At 39.6% G+C, this 19578-nt stretch overlaps 1 protein-coding gene across 1 annotated transcript; it reads right to left on the bottom strand.

Annotated features, from left to right (window-relative positions):
* Positions 1–480: 480 nt before the first annotated feature.
* Positions 481–6996, bottom strand: LOC104433184 (loganic acid O-methyltransferase). The gene is made up of 3 exons (XM_010045855.3): positions 6819–6996; positions 1617–2288; positions 481–987 (listed from the first exon to the last, which is right to left on the bottom strand). Exons 1-3 carry the CDS (start codon positions 6909–6911, stop codon positions 628–630), a joined length of 1125 nt encoding a protein of 374 aa, XP_010044157.1. The 5' UTR covers positions 6912–6996; the 3' UTR covers positions 481–627.
* Positions 6997–19578: the final 12582 nt, after the last annotated feature.

The raw sequence follows: 19578 nt of genomic DNA on the forward strand, positions 1-19578 counted from the left end.
ATCTAGTGTAAACTCTGCTGATATCCACTTACTAATCTACTTGTATTCACATAGTGCTCTACCCATATCCACTCAATACTTTGCCAATATTTATGCGATAGACTATTGATATCCAAGCAGTACCTTATTGATATCCATGCATTACCCTCTTGATATTCAAGCGACGGATACACTTAACTTCCTAAATATATTCAACTGTTCTCCTATAATCCTCTAAACTCGACACTTTGGTATATTTAAGATTATCCAAGATTGAGTGCGCTCAACATATGTTCTTTAAATCATCAGAATCATTTTACCAATTACATCAAAGTTCTTTTTCAATGCAGATATAAACTGAAAAATAAACAATTCTAACATTTATTAAGGTCGACATAATTCATTAATAATTTTGTCAGCTTCAAAACATATTATGGGTTCTCTCAACAATATTAACTCAAATGAAAAAGAAGCACACTACATGGAGAATTAAGCACATACTTCTTTGAGTTGGGGATATCCATTTAACGGCCCCGTTGATTTGAACTCAGATTTATGTTCCAACTCAATTCTCTCTTCCAGAAAATGTAGCTGGCTAAAGCATCTTTCCCACCATGAAACAAAGTACAGTATGTACCAGCGTAATCACTAGATATTCTCTTCAGACTTCTTGCGCTTAAGGACCACAAAGAATGTGATGGATTCATAACTTTCTGGCTTCAGGAAAAAGAGAGATTTCGCCACTTTCAGCGAGTGACGATGGAACAAGTCGTCGATGATCAGTTCATCGCCAAAATGATGGCGCAACAATCCCTCTAATCCCACTCTCAAGCAGAGAGAGCGCGATTCAGGGGTGGAAAAAGCAACGTGCATTTTGGGGTGGCTTAGAGTCTGAATCCTCTCGATGTGGAAGAATTTGTTTCGACTAACCACTTGTTTCATCTCCTTTTCTGATGGGAAATACATTGGCAAGTTGAAGCTCCCTACTTTGGCTTTGCTTATGATCCCCTGCGTAACCAAAATTCACTTTCAAAGTGATAATAATCCTGCTTGTTTCTTGGATGCAAATAGTGATTTTCGCCATGCGTATTTTCTTTGTCCATCTTTCACGTGCAATGTCAATATCTCAACAGTCACCATGCCTCGAACTGATTTTTAATCGTTTAATATATAGATTTCAACTGCACAGATCCAAGAGATATGGACACCATCGAAAATAAATTATTTCTTGCATCTGGGATAGACAGCGGAAACAACCTACAATATGCCACCCTACATGGTTTTCACTCGGAGATATTATTTTTCACGAAAGTTATTACATTCTTTGCAGCATAGATCTTTAAACTTAGCTTTGCAACTTTCAAAGTTTTTTGCCACAAAGTGATCCATGAAACCACACGATTACTTATTTAGGGAGATCCCCTCTGAAATAGCTCTTGTGAATGTACTTTGTTGGAATAATTAGGACATCCAAGTTAAACACGCTACTGCTAACCTTCATGAAAAGCATCGGTAAAGCGAACTTTAGTACGATTAGCGTGGCCAATCATCCTGAAATGCATAATTCAATCTCGCTGGTCTTATTCTTCCGTACGATCTCATGCATCAAGTGTTAGCCCATGGATGCAATTACGTACCTCATTTGCCATGTCCACAAGGCAAGAACCCAGCAGCTCGAATTCTGACCCTACGGTGGTCTGAGAATCATGAACCAAATCCGGCACACCAGGCACGACCATAAATATCAATCCTTCACTGATCATCTCCTCCGCTCTCGCACTGAGAAACATCTCCATGTCTCTCCCGAACTGAGCGGAGTAAGCCCCGACGACCTCGGCGGGCGAGTTCACGTGATAAATCCTCTCTCCATTCCAAGCACGGGAAGACTTGTCCAGTATCTCTTGTGGAACGCGGGACAGCCAGTGGAGTGCACAGGACGAGTATGCAAAGTGTAGGGATGCAGTCGGGAGGAGACGGCCATGGAACGACCCTGGGGCTGCCATGGCATAGTAGCGCCGCCTTACTGGCAGGTGGTTGGTGAAAATCGTGTTGAAGTCATTGGTGGGGAGGTCGTTGAAGATGGCTTGGAACTCGAGGGTACGAAATCGGGGTTCTTTGATGGGTTTGATGAGGTCTAAGAGGCATTGTACTATGGTTTCGATGGCTTGGATGGATGTGAGTCCTGTAGAGCAACCAAAGTCTGCTATTCTGATGATGGGGTTTGGAGAGGATAACGGAAGGTGGTTGAGATCAAGGGTTGTGGGTAAAGCTTCCTTGATCATATCCATGGCGGCGGCGGCGACTCCTTTCTGTAGAGTCGGACAATATGTGGTGATTACTTTTGCAATACTTAATTTTAATAATTGCAATTAAGACTTTTCCAAAACACATCCATATGTTTAGTGGAGAGATCGTCCAATGTCCAGTCCCTCTAAGAATGCACGAGACGGAAGAAAGATTCACTAGATATCTAATACATGCACTAGCTTATGAAGTGATTGATACATCCAGACCAACCCCATAATTAATACTCACCGCTTGAGTACACCTGTTAAGGGTTATCTTAACTGCTGAATCGAGTCTTTGCCAATGACTTTACGACGGTGATAGTGTTTGATGCAGCTGAAGCAGGGTAATGAAATACAGAAAAGATGCTAAGTTCGCAAACACGAGTAGCAACTCAAAAACTAGCATACTTGTGCAATAAGAGAGAAAATTCACCAAATAAAAGCTGGTATTTTCATATAATAGTGATTAGAAGTGGATGTATGAAGAGAGAGGCAAAGTGGAAAAGATATTGAAGGAAGGATGAGATAGGACAGTCCAATTACTAAACTAAAAATTATGAGACAAAGGGAATTTTATCGTTGGTGAACCAAATTATAACTAAATAATTTTAAAAAATCAATATCTTTAGGTAGTGGAAAATGATCATCTACTTCTTGAAATATATATCATCAAAACAGTACTATGATGGGATGCATAGAGTAAGTGCTTGGTCCATGGAGCCAGTTACACACGAGCTTTCTGTTCTAATCTTCAATGGATGCAACATTTGGGCATGAGTTGTATTCTTTTCACAGCTAGTAGAAAAAAGGAGAGAATGTTAAGCGTGCTAAAACTTTTTATGAAATTCGATCTACCACGTGAAGCTATAAAATTATATAAAGTGACAACCAACACGATCCACATACACTGGAATTTGTATTCATCTTGTATAGAAGATCCCTAATAGAAGGAGTTCTAGGCATAGTTATAAGGTCCGCTCGGGGGAAAATTTTCCAAAAAGTCCTAAATATATTATACTTTTACCAATTCAATCTTAAACATTTTCACTTCTTACCAATTGAGTTCATCTGGCCAAATTTGGCGGAAATTGCTAACGTGGCCAGTTAGTGCTAACGTGACGTTTTTAAATATATTTTTTTTGAATTTTTAATGTCTTTTTCCTTTTTTTTTTTAAAAATATTTTTTATTCTTCTTTATTGAGTTTGGGGTTAGGGCCAGCGAGGGTTGTTGGCTGATCGTCATTGGCCACAATCGAGGGCCGGTAGCCATTGCATTCTATAGGCGAGGGCTAGCTGACCCTCGTTGGCCTTGAGCGAGGACCACGACGCCCTCGCCTGGCTAGATTCGATGAGGGCATCACGGCCCTTGCCAATTCTAGGTGAGGGCTCACAAGCCCTCACTTTTGCCAGCAAGGGTGGCAACACTGTCGTCCAAGGCCGGTAGGGGTTGGTCGACCCTCCTTGTGGCTGACAAGGGTTGTTGACCCTCCTTTGTGGCCAACGAAGGTTGGTCGGCAACCCTTGCTGACTTTAACCCAAATAAAAAAAGTAAACATAAAAAAAATATATATATATATATATATATATATTAAAAATTATTTTAAAAACGCCACATCGTGTTGATGGCCACATTAGCAATTTTCAATTAAAATTGGTTGGGTGTACTCAATTGCCAAGAAGTGAATGTTTAGGATCGAATTAGCAAACTTAAAAAATTAATGACTGAATTGACAAAAGTACAATAAGTTCGAGAATTTTTTTAATAATTTTTTTGTCTGTTTGGCCATTGGTTCAGCGATGCTAAGGGCGCGTTTAACAATTTGCCAGATAATAACAATTTCTATTTTCTTGTTCCCGATAATAAATTTAGAATAGAAATCTATTTGATAAACATTTTGTTTCTGGAAATAAATTTGTTAATGGGAATAAATTTGTAATAGAATTAAGAAATAAAAAAAAATTGTTTCTTTATTTTCGAGAATAATTCTAGAATCAAGCCAATCAAAATTTCTTTCTTTTCTTTTCTCTTTTTCTTATTCTTCCACCGCCGTAGCCGTCTCATCGCCATCGGTCACCAGCAACTAATTGGGTGAGGTTCGACAAGCTAGCGGGAGGTTCATTAGGCCGAGCGAGGCCGGGCAAGGCTTACTTAGCCACTAGAGTGAGCCTCACCTAACAGGGCGAGGTTTGGCCGAGCTATGGCAAGGCAAGGTTCAACCTCACCAGATCTAGGCGAGGTTAAGCCTCACCCAACCAAGGCTCGGCCGAGCCTTGCCCAGCCACTAGTGAGACTTGACCTCGCCCAACTAAGGCTTGGCCAAGCCTCGCTCAACTGCCGATAAGGTTTGGTCAACGAGGCATGACCTTGTCGAGGGCCAACGACCCTTCGACGAGGTCATTGGCCCTCATCCGACCCGACACTAATCATCCCAAGGCTCGCGACTAGCTAAAGGTTGAAGAGGAAGATAAAGAAAAAAAAAAAAAAAAGAAGAAAAAAAGTAATAAAATAATTAAAAAAATAAAAGAAAATTGTTTGGATTAGAAATTTTGAAGATGGTGCCGGAAGCAATTCTATTATGGGAATAGAAATTTTTGGATAGCAAACACCTTTTAATATTTAAAAATTATTTTCGAGAATAAAAAAAAATATTTATGATCAGAAATTGTTCCCAGAAATAGAATGATTACTAATGTGCATGTGGTAAACATTCCATTCTTGTGAACAATTTTTTATCAAAAATAATTTTTTTCTGATATGTTCCCGAGAACAATTTCTGGAAAAAAAAAAACACATTTGGTAATTGCACAAAATTTTTATTCTCGAATAGAAATGCGTTTAGTAGGATTTTAAATTTGTTTTCTTTTAATTTTTAATACTTTTATTACATTTCTCTTTTCTCTTCTTCTTCCTCTTTCTTTGTGGTCAGTTGTCGATTGCCATGGTTGGCGAATGGTTGAGCGAGGTCCGATGAGCTCATTGAAGGCTCACTTGGCCATGGTGAGCATCAGCTTCGCTAGATCTAGGTGAAGCTGAGCCTCATCGGTGGCTAGGCAAGGCTCAAACTTGCCCAAGTGGCACGACATCGACCTTGGCTTGGCTTGCCCTAGCTTCGCGAGGCCGAGCTCACGCCACTTGGGTGAGACTCGGCCTCGCCTAGATTTGGCAAGGTCAAGACTTGTCGTGGCTGGGTGAGCTCAGCAAACCTCGCTCAATCAGTCGCCAGCCACCATTATTGGGGGCCGACAATGGCCTGTGTGTAATGACTTGGGCCCCACTGTATAATTTTGTATGCTTTGGACACTGAGTCCTCACGGCTTTAAAACGCGTCACAAGGTTAGAGGGACCTAAGCTTTACAAACTAGCCCCAGGACTCCCCCCTAAGTGATGTGGGACAGGAGACGCGCCCCTGCGCTTTGGGCCATCATATACTCTCCCCCCTTGGGAGCACCACACGCGGTCGGTCGGGAGTTGGCTCTGATATCATTTGTAACGACTCGAGCCCCACTGTGTAGTATTATCCGCTTTGGACATTGAGTCCTCACGGCTTTAAAATGCGTCACAAGGTTAGAGGGATCTAAGCCTTATAAACTAACCCTAGGACTCCCCCCTAAGCGATGTGGGATTGGAGACGCACCCCCGCACTTTGGGCCGTCACACGGTCACTAGTTAGGACTGGGGGGAAGAAGAAGAAGAGAGAAGGAGAAAATAAATAAAAGAAATTGTTTGGCTTGATTCTTGAAATTGTTCCCAAGAATAAAAAGTAACTTTTTTCTACTTCTTAATTCTATTTCAAATCTATTCTTGAGAATAAAATTTTTATCAAACGGAATTATGTTCTTTTTTGTTTCCGGAAACAAAAGAATAAAATTAGTTGTTCTAGGATGGTTACCAAATAGGGCTTAAACATACCCTAAGCATCCTTTCATCCTCCATTCTCTCTCTCTCTCTCTGCAGGTTCAGCCGTGCAATACATAGCATGAAGTTGTGCAACAAAAGAATCATTACTGTGCCGACGATGGGGCGGATTGGTGGGGGAACATCGAAAGTCAAGGTGAAAACAGGAAACACATGCGTTAGATCTTACGCTCGTTAGCAAAGAAGAGATTACCAAGAGTACAATTCTTTATATAGTGTAATATTAATTACTGACCATGTAAAGATCAGGCTAACTATGCACAAAAGCACTTGCAGCAATTTCGTCGACCAACTCTATTTCAATTCTTGATTGATAACTTGGTTAATTACATGCGAGAAGTTAAACACATTGGTTTACTTGAAGATTGAGGAGATATGTAAATAGTTTAAGTGCATGGCATATATTTGATCTTTCACACTATATATGCACCGTAAAATCTCATGTTTGGAATGTCTAATTAGGTTACAGCTTGTTTCTTAATTCATAAGGGTTAATTAGAGCGATACATCTTTGTAAGTGCAGGGAAACTTTAAGGAACGGACTGCATGCGACAAGGATTTTACTGCTAGTACAAAGAGAAAAGCTAAAATGATATATCTTGTTATATGTATGTATATCTTGTAATAAGAAGTACCTGATAGGAAGAGTTCTGCTCGTAACTGTAAGGTCCGTTCCCTCCATTCATGACCACTGCTTCAGAGATGCTCATCTTCCTCTCATCCTCCATTCTCTCTCTCTCTCTCTCTCTCTCTCACCTCCACGCGCAGGTCAAGTCATGCGATAGTATCGAATCTCAGCGCAAGCACAGGTAGGAAGATTGGCCACAATAGGCGCGATACCACTCACCCTACCCTATCACCTATCTAGGCGGCCGTCCGTCTTACATTTGCCTGAAAAGGAATTGCGCTATCATAAATGGGAATTCTAGATCGATAAATAGAATCCTCCCAAGACTAACATTAGATTGAGCACCAGTTATTTCGTATCTGGTCAAAATCTTCACCAAAAGAATCGCTATTATGCCGACGACGACATTTTAAGTTTACTTCGAGGCGGCTTTGGTAAGGGGAGATCAAAGTCAAGGTAAGAACGTGAAACGTGCATTAGATCTTACTATATTCAGCAAATGAGGCTACCAAATACCAACTCAGAAGTAAAGCTCAGGCTAGCCATGCACAAAAATACTAAACGGCGTTTTAGTAATCAAATATATATCCAAGAGAAAGTCAGCTTTTTGCTTTTCAGATAATTGTTTGATCTTTAAAGAACAACAACACGTAACAAAGGATGATTATCATTAACCCCGACGAGATTCGACTATTGCTAAGTCACATAACCAGGACAAGTCTTAGTTAAGGTGAAATTGAACAGGAGGCTTGTAAGTGTTTTCCATAATTACTAAGCCATCCATTTCTTAGGAATAAAGTTAGAAGGCATTTTGTTCACGGAAATTGGTTGTGCATTTGGCAGTGACTTTCCCGAAGGCCTATAGACCTTTAAAGGTCCTTGACCAAATGTTAACATGTTTGGCAAAATATTTTGAAGAGATTTGACGAAATGCAACATTTCCAATGTACTTTATAGAGTGTGTTTGGTTCAACTTTCCAAAGGGATTTTCCACCTCTAAGGCTCCTTGGGGAAATGTTAAAGCATTTGGTAAGTATTTTAAAATAGCTTTTTGCTAAATGCTTGCGTTTAGATTGTTGAAAACCCAATGTTACTCCCGTCCAGCCTTCCGTAGTAGCAATTGCGGAATGCTGAAACTATAATTAAATATTTTTTGCCTTCCAAAACTACCGTCGCCAATTCTATGGTGTTATAGTTTTGTCCCTCCTTGTAATTATTCATCTTCTTTGCATAAGAGCGGTCGACAAGACTAGATTTGGCCAGCAAGGCCAAATCCAGCTAATGAAGGGCTGGTGAACGGTCAATGAAGGGCTTGGCAAGGTCGCATGACCCAAGCAACCTCTACCAGAGGTTGCACGGCCTCAGGCAACCACCGCCTAGGTCTCACAACCTTAGGCGATCCTTGCAAGACCTAGGCAATAGTTGCCTAGGTCGAGTGCTGCTTGGGTTGCACAAGCCTTGCTAAGGGTTGCCTGAGGTTGTGTGACCTCAGGCTGCCCTTGCAAGAGGTTGCTCAAGGTTGGGCGACCTTAGTCGTCGGTGACCATAGCTCTTCGCCAAAGCCCACAAAGGGTTTGGACCCTTTTATGATAAAAAAATAATATAAAAAATACATTCAAAGCCTATTACAAAAGTTTTTTTTTACTTGATACTACTTGAACTCAAAGTCTCTTTATAAAGAATTTTTATCAAATACAATTTACATTTCTCCAAAGAGCTTTGGTTTTCAGCAGAAGTATTACACCTAAAGTCCATTTGCAAAGTTGAACCAAATCCACCCATTGTCTCTAAGCCTAATGAAGTTCCATAGAAGTTTTGGGCTTTAGCGTTTTCAAAATGCAATTACATTGTTTATTCTTTCAATTTTGCTTTCACTAAATTTTCAAAATTTCGAAAATGCCGTCACCACTGACCACTTCATGCGTCGTTGTTGGTGACACCAAATCTGATCGCCAACAAGCCAAATTTGGTTTACCAATAAAGGGTTTGAGTTATTGTTTATTTTAAAAAAAATAACAAGTCATTTATTTATACCTGTATTTTTCCAAATATCATTTAAACTGAAGTTACTTCCCAAAATGCTTTCAAATTACAATTTATCAAACACAATTTGTACTTCGAATACCCTTTTAAACTAAAGCACTTTGCATTTCTCCAAAAGCCTAACCAAATATAACCGCTATTGTTAAATCTACTTTTGTTTGGTCATAATTGAATTATACATGTTAAAGGTTATGCCTCATAGGATGGCTGACAATGAAAAGATCATTACATCATTTCAAATTACTAGAATAATTACATTAAAATTTTGTATGAATATCTAAGACTACATTGGGAAAGTTTAGAACTTAATTGGCATCCTTACAATGAGTTTAAGACTGAATTGGTAATTTATCCCTTTAAAAGTTGGTAAATTTTTAAAAAATTAACAATTAAGGCAAATAAAAGTGGGTGAGTCAATAAAAAAAGTTTGAAAGATAAAAAGAAAAAAGAAAAAGAAATTAAATGAATTCTAGTAATAAGTAACCCAAAGAAAAGTTAGTGACTCAATTGGTGAGTAACTTAATCGGAAAGCAGTGTTAAGTCACTCAAACAAAGGTTGGGGAATTGTCCAACTTCAACAGTCTCGCTCTTCACCATTGAAAAGAAAGCAAAAGTGGAAACGATGTGGAAGAAAGGGAGAGAGAACAATCTGATTATGAAATTAACATGGAATTATTAGATCAAGGGAACTTTGGGGTAGACAGACCAATGTACTCGCCATTACCCAGCGAACCCAATTTTTTTTTTTTTTTTCTATATTCCGCTTAATACTCCATGCTAGTAATGTCACATTGATATCTTTCAGCGGGGGGAAATGATCATCTACTGCTTGAAAGATATATCATCAAAGCAGTGATATGTTGGGACGCATATAGATGTGCTCTGTCATTGAAACCAGTTGCACATGAGCTATGTGAGCACAAGTTCGTATTCTTTTCACAGCTAGTAGGAGAAATGTTCAGCGTGCTAAAACTTTTGACGAAATTCGATTCACCGAGCGACCGCTACAGAACCATCTTATAATAGGAAGTACCTGATAGGAGTTCTGGGCGCAGCTGTAAGGTCCGTTACCTCCATTCACGGCCACTAATTCAGCGATGCTAATCTTCCTTTCATCCTCCATTATCTGTTCGTCTCTCTCCCTCTCTCCAAGCCCAGGTCAAGTCGCGCATTATATAGCATCAAGTCTTGCTACAGAAGAATCAATAATTTGCGGACCATAAAACTTAGATTATTGTGTTTTTTTTCTTCTTGTTTTTCTATTGATGCTGACCAAGAAGAAGGTAAGTAAGAAACATAAAAATAACTTTGAAAAGATGAACAGAAGAGGCCGAGAAGCCCTTTGAATTTGATGCCAGTTTAGGAGCCAGGGGAATCCTTTTACGAATCCTTTTACGAACCGTCCATTGAAAAAAAAAAGGAAGAAAAAAAGAATCTCGTATGTCGTAATTTCACCAACTCTTATTGTCTTTGTCCATTCAGAATAATTCCCGATAAAATTAACTTCATTTTTGCTTGAGATAATGACAGCGAAAGCTCTAAAGCTTATGTCCACAGGTCACTTTAACGCCGACAATAGTTGGGGCCACACTCCTCTCGAACGTGGAAGTGGAAGAGTGAGCTTAAGGCTGATGCTCGAGCAAATGGAGCGTCTTTTCTTTTGGGCGAGTTCGGAATTTATATGTACACGGTAATGGCTACAATTAGATGATTCTCCGGAAGAATTTTGAAAATATATATATTGGCTGGAATAAGCGTTCGGTGAATGGAAAAACAAAATAGTGGAAAAGGCTTATTAGTGGGCTCTTTTCATTTATTAATTTCAGCTGTGAAATTCCAAGTATTGCTCGACATATTAAACTTCAGCCCTTCCTATCAAAGACTGTTAAAAAAAGTAGTAAGTAAAGACTTGAAATGAGCAGATTATATTTAATATCTAATGAAGTTTTACCTAACTTGTCAATTATTGTGCAGAACATACTTAGCATCGTTCATCCCTCTTTTCCCTCTTTCTTCACCATCATCTCTCCTGGATGCGGATGGTCTGCTCCCAAGCAGGCATCCATCGTTTGCTGCGCTCACTAATGGCTAACATGTGTCGGTCGGGAAAATTATTTAAAAAGTCATGAACTTATTACAATTGTGTTAATTTAATCTTAATTTTTTAACAATTTAATCTTGAACTTTTTGTATTTGTGTTAGTTAAACCCATTTGGCCAATTTTGACTGGCCGACGGTGACATGACATTTTTAAAATAATGTATTAATAATTTTTTGAAATTTTTATGTTTCTTTTTTCTTTTCTTTACTTTAATTTTTATATAATATTTTTCTACTTATGATTATTTATATTTCAGTATTAATTTATTTTTTCTTTCTTCATATTCAAGAAAATTTATTCTGTAGGCTCTCTTCTGTTTTGTCTATATATTTGAGCTTACAATAAGGAAACATAAAAGTCAAAAATTGAAGTTGGTTCAAGAAATCTAATGGTTTCGTCAAAAATTATTTATGGCTAGCCTTTAACCATCACACTGTCATTGTACAATGGACAATCATACTAGATACTTTCCAAAATAATATGAGTTTTAAATAGGTTCAAAACTTATTTAGACCTAACATATCCCTATGAGTCTCTTCACTATCTCTTGTCATCACTCGATCTCACACTTGCTTGCTTTAGTTTTCCTAAATTTGATTAAATATATAAGTGTTGTAACCATATAGTTGGGTCGGATATTCATCACTATATTTGCCTTACACGAAAATAGGTGAAAAACGAGTTAAATAAGTCATTTGGATTGGACCATTTTCAACTCGACCCACCCATTTGATGGGTATGGTGCATGCAGTTGTGGATAAAATCTGGAGGGCTCTTGATTCTCAGAGCAACGTTGGTTTGGAATCAGGCAACGATTTTTGGAGTGAATTAAACGTGGAACAGAATAAGTCCTCATGTAAATTTGCTAACAATCACCTTTCGGGTGGTTTGATCTAGACCTAGTTTATAGAGACGTGCTCGATGACCATGAAACTGTCCTTGTGGTGTCATGGCTATCCGCGAGAAGGTAGAACAAGGGTGAAGTTCACAGTCCACCTGCATTTTCTTTATCCCATAAGCCACCTCCATTTTCCTTCTCATGCACGAGTGAGACAAACCTCTCGTTGTTCAAATAAAAAGAGCATGACACAACAAATTCCATTTGTTACTTTTAGACCTTGTTTGGTAACACTTCTAGAAATAATTAATGTTGGAAATTATATCCAGAGAAAGCACACTGTTTGTTGAAATCAGAACATGAAAGTAGAGAAGACAATAACAGCTATATAATATTCTTCTTTTAATATAAACTTACAACTCTTGGAGAAGAAGAAAATAAGATATTATTGAAAAATAACATAAAATTGGAGGTGAGGTACGGATAACCGAATCTCCTTAAGGCGATTAGTTCCTGCCAATGGTGCTCCACAGATTCATGAACTATGCCTCCCAAGATACAACACCTCGAACCTGTTTGGATTAGCACTATGCAAACATGACTCAGTCGAACCGTTCAATTGAACCAGCACACCTAGATAAAACAGAAGAGTAGAAAAGTATATCAAAGCCTTTTTGGAATCGAGTCAAAAAAACCAAAACCAAAAAACACTTATGAAGTTCTATGCTCATATCTATTTATAGAGCTTTTTAGTTCATGTATTACAGAGATACATGAATTAAATAGACGCGTGTATCCACGAGATTCATGAATAAAGAGATACGTGAATCCAAGAGATTCAGGTATCCAAAGATACGTGAATTCAAGAGATTCATGAACTCAAATACATGAACTAAACGATGCATGAATCTAGTAAATTCATGAATTCAATAGATACATGAACAGAAAAATTTAGGAAATCATTAATCTAAAAGAGATACGTGAACAGAAAAGACGTATCTTAATTTATTAGCTTTCGTTGATCCATTAACCATAATTACAACAATCCCCCACATTAATGGATCAACAAAACATTTTTGACTCGAAGGAATCTGAGCATGCTTGTTGAAATACATTGCATCAAGATAGGTAGCTTTCGCTTTGAACCTTCTTTAGTGAAAGCTTATCAGACTTACTTAACTAGTCGATGGGCTAAGCCTTGAATCGCCAGTTGTTTGTGTAAGTCTAGACAATAAACCTCACACAGAGTATTTCCAATTCAAGATTGGTTCTCGGTTGTGTTCGTTCTTTCGGCCTTGAACCTCTCGGGATTCATGCGTGCTTTAGAAAATCTAGCCTTTAAAGATTTTCATAGAGTCGGCTAGCTCCACGCATATAGGTACATTCCTATTAAAGATATCCTACCATATCTCACTTGGATGTTATATTCCAAGTTATAGGAATCATTAAACACATAACGTACCCTTAATAACGCTGTAGGAAATCACTGTTGCATCATAGGAATGGTAGACAGTGCTTACACTAGAGTTTCCAAAATTTGCGTTGTCCTATTGAACCTAGACCATGGGATCTCCAATCGCATAGGTTAGGTTTCCACCCTGGAATCTCTTTATTGGGTTAAGGCTCTTAAACCCATTCCCCTCGATGCGCAGTTTATTTGCTCTTTCGACAAACCTTTTGTCAGCGGATTCGCAATATTTTCCTTTGACTTTACAAAGTCTAAAGAAATGATTCCATTTGAGAGCAACTGCCTTACGGTGTTATGTCTACGATGAATATGTCTAGACTTACCGTTATAAATCACATTATGCGCCCTTGCAATTGCCGCTTGATTGTCACAGTGTATGCAAATTGCAGGCATAGGTTTTGGCCACATTGGAACATCTTCTAAAAAATGTCGAAGCCATTCTGCTTCTTCAGCAGCTTTATCCAAAGCAACAAACTCTAATTCCATTGTAGAGCGCGTTATTAGAGTTTGTTTAGAGGAAATCCATGACACTGCAACACCTCCTAGCGTGAACACATATCCGCTAGTCGATTTCGATTCATTAGAATTTGAAATCCAGTTGGCATCACAATAACCTTCCAAAACAACTAGATATTTGCCATATTGTAGAACCGTCTTTTGTCCTTTTCAAATATCCTAATACTCTTATCAAAGCATTCCAGTGCTCGTGACCTGGGTTACTGGTATATCTACTTAGTTTGCTTTTAGTTTGCTTACTGAGTACGCAATATCAGGTCTAATGCAATTCATGATATACATGATGCTGCCGATTACTTGAGAGTATTCCAGCTGTCTAACATTATTTCCAGTGTTCTTTCTTAAAGTTAGGTGTGGAAGAAAAGGATTGTTTGCATCTTTAATGCCGAATCCTTTAAATCTTTCAAATACCTTTTCAATGTAATGAGATTGTGTTAAACCTAAGCCATCATAATTCCTTAGAATTTTGATGCCGAGTATAACATCTGCGACACCTAAATCTTTCATCTCAAAGTTCTTCTTGAGAATGTTCTTGGTGATTTTGATGACCTCAATGTTATCTCCAAGAATTAGACAAATAAGTACATATCCAACTGTAGTGGATTTAGTGTACACACATTTGTCACACTCATTGATTCTATACCCATTTTGAATCATTACCCGGTCAAATTTCTCATGCCATTACTTAGAAGCTTGTTTAAGTCCATACAATGATTTGACAAGTCTACACACTTTGTGTTCTTGTCCTTTGACCTTGAACCCTTCAGGTTGTTCCATATAAATCTCCTTGTTGAGATCACCATTTAAGAATGCAGTTTTCACATCCATTTGATGTATTTGCAAATTGTATAGCGAAGCTATAGCAATCAACATCCTTACTGATATTATTCTTGTGACAGGTGAATAAGGGCAAAAGAATGCTTTAAGTGCCATAACTTTGGCTAAAGGGACACTTAAGTGCCATAACTTACGAAAGGTACACTTAAGTACCAAATTCGAAAAAAAACGGATCACTTGAGTGCCACTCCGGCCAAAGTCCGGCCAAAACGCCAACGTGGCGTTTTTCCGGCGCGCCCAAAACGACGCCGTTTTGCACGCGACGTGGCCAAACGGCGTCGTTTTGAGCGACGTGGCAAAAAGAAAATTAAAAAATTAATTAAATTAATTTTAAAATTAAATTTAGTTAAAATATTTAAAAATAATAATTTTAAAATTAAATTTATTTAAAATATTTTAAAAAATAATAATTTAAAAACTTTAAAAACCTTTAAAAATATTTTTAAAAATTAAAAAAAAAAAAAAAGGGAATGGGGAGGCGGCGAGGAGCAGCCCTCGGCCCGTCGCCGCCCGGGAAGGGCCGGCAACGGCGGGGGGAGGGTCGGCCGGGGTCGCGGGCCTGGCCGAGGCCGGCGACCCGGCCGGCCGGCGGCGAGGGCTCGCGAGCCCTCGCCCGATCGGGGGCGAGGGTCGCGGCCCTTGCCCAGATCCGGCGAGGGTCGGCGGCCCTCGCCGGCCGGGCCAAGGGCCGCCGCCCATCGGGGTCGCCCCGGCGGCGGCGGCCTTGGCCCGGCCGGGCGAGGGCCGCCGACCCTCGCCGGATCCGGGCGAGGGCCGCGTGCCCCCAGATCTAGCGGCGAGGGCTCGCGGCCCTCGCCCAGATCCAGCGGCGAGGGCCGCGAGCCCCGCCTAGATCCGGTGGCGAGGGCTCGCGGCCCTCGCCCGGATCCAGCGGCGAGGGCTCGCGAGCCCTCGCCGCCGGTTGATCGGGCGAGGGCCGCGAGCCCTCACCCGAATCCGGCGGGCGAGGGCTCGCGGCCCTCGCCAGATCCAGCGGCGAGGGCTCGCGAGCCCTCGCCGCCGGTCGGCCGGGGTCGCCGGCCCCTAGCTAGGGCTCGGCGACCCCGGCCGACCCTCCCCCCGCCGTCGCCGGCTCTTCCCGGCGGCGGCGGGGCGGCGGCGGCGGGCGAGGGCTGATCCCTCAGCCGCCTCCCCCGTTCCTTTTTTTTTTATTTTTAATTTTTTAATTTTTTAAAGTTTTTTAAATTTTTAAATATTATTTTTTAAAATATTTTAACTAAATTTAATTTAATTATTTATTTATTTATTTTGTTCCACGTCGTTGAAACGACGCCGTTTTGGCCACGTCAACATGCAAAACGGCGCCGTTTTGGGCGCGCTTCGCCGGAAAAACGCCACGTTGGCGTTTTGGCCGGATTTTGGCCGGATTGGCACTCAAGTGATCTCTTTTACTCCGATTTTGGCACTTAAGTGTACCTTTCGTAAGTTATGGCACTTAAGTGTCCCTTTGGGCAAAGTTAAGGCACTTGAGAGGTCCGCACCTCGGTGAATAAGTATCAAAGTAGTCAAGACCCTATTTTTGTCTAAACCCTTTGGCTACAAGCCGAGCTTTGTACTTATCAATGGAACCATCAGCTTTTAGTTTTTTCTTGAAAATCCATTTACATCCAATTGGTTTATTTCCAGGTGGAAAATCAACCAATTCCCAAGTATGGTTACTTAGGATAGAATGGATTTCATTGTCAACAACTTCTTTCCAGAAAGGAGCATCTGGAGATGACATTGCCTCTTTATATGTTTGGGGCTCACCTTCTAACATGTATGTTAGAAAATCGGGTCTGAAAGATTTTTCGATTCAAGACCTTTTACTCCTTCAAAGTTTGGCTTCTTTGGCCACAACTTCATCATTCTCAGATTCTGATTCTCTAAGCCTTTTTTGAGAAGGTTTTCCTTGATTTCTTTTTGCAGGATATATATCCTCAAAAAATTCAGCATCCCTTGATTCTAGGATTGTATTGACATGAATTTTCGCATTTTCAGATTTATGAACCAAAAATCTATATGCGCTACCATTTTGAGCATAACCAATGAATATGCAATCCACCATTTTAGGTCCCAACCGAGTTTGTTTCGGAGGAGGAATTGCCACCTTGGCCAAACACCCCCACACTTTTAGAAAATTGTAGGATGGCAACTTTCCATTCCATAACTCGTATGGAGTTTTACCTGTCTTTTTGTGGGGTATTTTATTAAGAATATAATTTGCAGTTAAAACTGCCTCCCCCCACAAGTTTTGAGGTAAACCTGAACTTGAAAGCATGGCGTTAGCCATCTCCTTTAGTGTCTTGTTCAATCGTTCAGCAACTCCATTTTGTTGTGGAGTATAAGGTGCAGTCGTTTGGAGAATTATTCCAAAACTAGCACAAAACTCTTTGAAATTGATTGAACTGTATTATTCTCCTCTATTATGAGGCGCGGAATGAGATCTTCAAGGCTCATCTCCTTCCGTTTGTGCTTCAAATAATTTTTGAAGTCTGACCAACCCGGAGGTAGTTTCTCAATCATAGCCGCCACTTGAAATGATTCACTAAGTATCATTCCCTCAGCCGAGATGTCACTCAGAATTAATTACAATTTTTGAACTTGACTCATGACAAATTTAGAATCCACCATCTTGTAGTCCAAGAATTTGGCAACCACAAATTTCTTGGTGCCAGCATCCTCAGTTTTGTATTGTTTTTCTCTAAGGACTCCCATAACTATTTAGCAGATTCAATATTACAATAAACATTATAAAGAGAATTCACTAAACAGTTAAGGATATAATTTCGGCATAAGAAGTCCCAATGCTTCCAAGCCTCCAACGCATCGAGCGTCGTGACATCTTGCTCATTTGGACTAATTATCGGGCACACCTCCGATAAATATTTCGTCAGATAGAAGAACATCTTTTGCTGCCACTGTTTAAAGCCCACTCCGGTGAATTTCTCCGGTTTCTCATTAGCTGTAACTAGAGGTGTTGCCATCACAGTAGGCAAGGTTCGTTGAACCATCCCTCCAGAAACATAGCCAAAAGCCATTTGGCCTATACTGTTATGAAAAACAGTCCCGGGCATGCCGGTCGTACGACTTGTACCCGCACCACCAAAATTGGTGTTAGCCCAAGGGCCCGTAGCATTGGCTACTACAAATTCAAACCCTGAGGGTTGAACATCTTCCATAGCAACGGTCAAATCGACCATAGGAACATCTCCTAAAACATTAGGGACATTGAATGGCACTTGATTATTTTCAGCCATCTTAATAATCTGACAAGAACAACAAACAGTGAGTGAAACTAATCGCCTTAAGATTGTTGGAAATTATATCCAGAGAAAGCACAATGTTTGTTGAAATCAGAACATGAAAGTAGAGAAGACAATAACAACTATATAATATTCTTCTTTTTATGTAAACTTACAACTCTTGGAGAAGAAGAAAATAAGATATCATTGAAAAATAACATAAAATTGGAGGTGAGGTACGGATAACCGAATCTCCTTAAGGCGATTAGTTCCTGCCAATGGTGCTCCGCAGATTCATGAACTATGCCTCCCAAGATACAACACCTCGAACCTGTTTGGATTAGCACTATGCAAACAGGACTCAGTCGAACCGTTCAATTGAACAAGCACACCCAGATAAAACAGAAGAGTAGAAAAGTATATCAAAGCCTTTTTGGAATCGAGTCAGAAAAACCAAAACCAAAAAACACTTATGAAGCTCTATGCTCATATCTATTTATAGAGCTTTTTAGTTCATGTATTACAGAGATACATGAATTAAATAGACGCGTGTATCCAAGAGATTCATGTATCCAAAGATACATGAATTCAAGAGATTCATGAACTCAAATACATGAACTAAACGATGCATGAATCTAGTAAATTCATGAATTCAATAGATACGTGAACAGAAAAATTTAGGAAATCATGAATCTAAAAGAGATACGTGAATAGAAAAGACGTATCTTAATTTATTAGCTTTCGTTGATCCATTAATCATAATTACAACAATTAATTATGTGCTTTTATTTGTTATTTTATTCCTTGGAGCAAAAATAGAACAGAAATCTGTTTGATAATTTTTTTATTTTCAGGAACAAAAATCAAAATTTTTTTTTGTTTCCGAAAACAAAAATCAATTCTTTTGTTCGTAGGAATAGATTTGAAACAAAATCGAGAAGTTAAAAAAAAAAATTGCTCCTTATTCCCGAGAATAATTCCTAAAATTAATTCCATTTTTTTCTCCTCTTCTCTTTTCTTCTTTTTTCTCTTCTTCTTCTTCTTCTTCCTTTGGGCCGGTTACCGGCCTCCACCATGACCGATGACTGGCCAAACAAGGGCCAGCGACCTCGCCGAAGTGTCGCCAAACCATGGCGAGGCTCGACCTTGCCGGTCGACACGAAACTGACCTTGCGCTGCTTGGGTAAGGTTAAGCCTCGCCGGTGGCTAGGCGAGGCTCATCCGACCATGGATGAGGCTTGCCTTGGCCATGTGAGCTCACCGAACTTTGCCTAGCCGATTGCCAGTCACGACGGTGGTCAGCGACCACCTACAAAGGAGGAAGAAGAAGAGAAAAGAAAAAGCTAAAAGCAAAAATAAAAAGGAAAAAGAGAAAAATATAATAATAATATTTAAAAATTTAAGAATCCTACCAAACGCATTTTTTTTTTTAGAAATAGAAATTTTGGACAATTATCAAAAACGTTCTTTTACTCAAAAATTATTCTCGAGAATAGAATAAAAAATCATTTTTAATAAAAAATTGTTCTTAGAAATGAAATCGTTACTAAATGTGCCCTAAGCGATCCAAAGAATATACTTAAAGATTTTTATATGGTTAATATCGAATCAATGAATTTTCGCTTGCAAATTTGAAGTGAGAGTCATGAGGTTCCACGCATTGAAAGCCAAATGGGGAGTTCCGAGATACATGCCGTTGGAAACTTTCACCGACCTGTC

Source organism: Eucalyptus grandis, chromosome 2 (genome assembly GCF_016545825.1).
Source record: "Eucalyptus grandis isolate ANBG69807.140 chromosome 2, ASM1654582v1, whole genome shotgun sequence".
Taxonomy (NCBI): Eukaryota; Viridiplantae; Streptophyta; class Magnoliopsida; order Myrtales; family Myrtaceae; genus Eucalyptus; species Eucalyptus grandis.

What these genes read in the sequence shown, in the direction of transcription:
- LOC104433184 (XM_010045855.3), bottom strand. Translation starts at nt 6,911, where the DNA reads ATGGAGGATGAGAGGAAGATGAGCATCTCTGAAGCAGTGGTCATGAAT. An exon ending in AGCAGAACTCTTCCTATCAG is followed by an intron (nt 2,289 to 6,818) that starts GTACTTCTTATT and finishes CCGACTCTACAG; the next exon opens with AAAGGAGTCGCCGCCGCCGC. An exon ending in TTGTGGACATGGCAAATGAG is followed by an intron (nt 988 to 1,616) that starts GTACGTAATTGC and finishes TTGGTTACGCAG; the next exon opens with GGGATCATAAGCAAAGCCAA.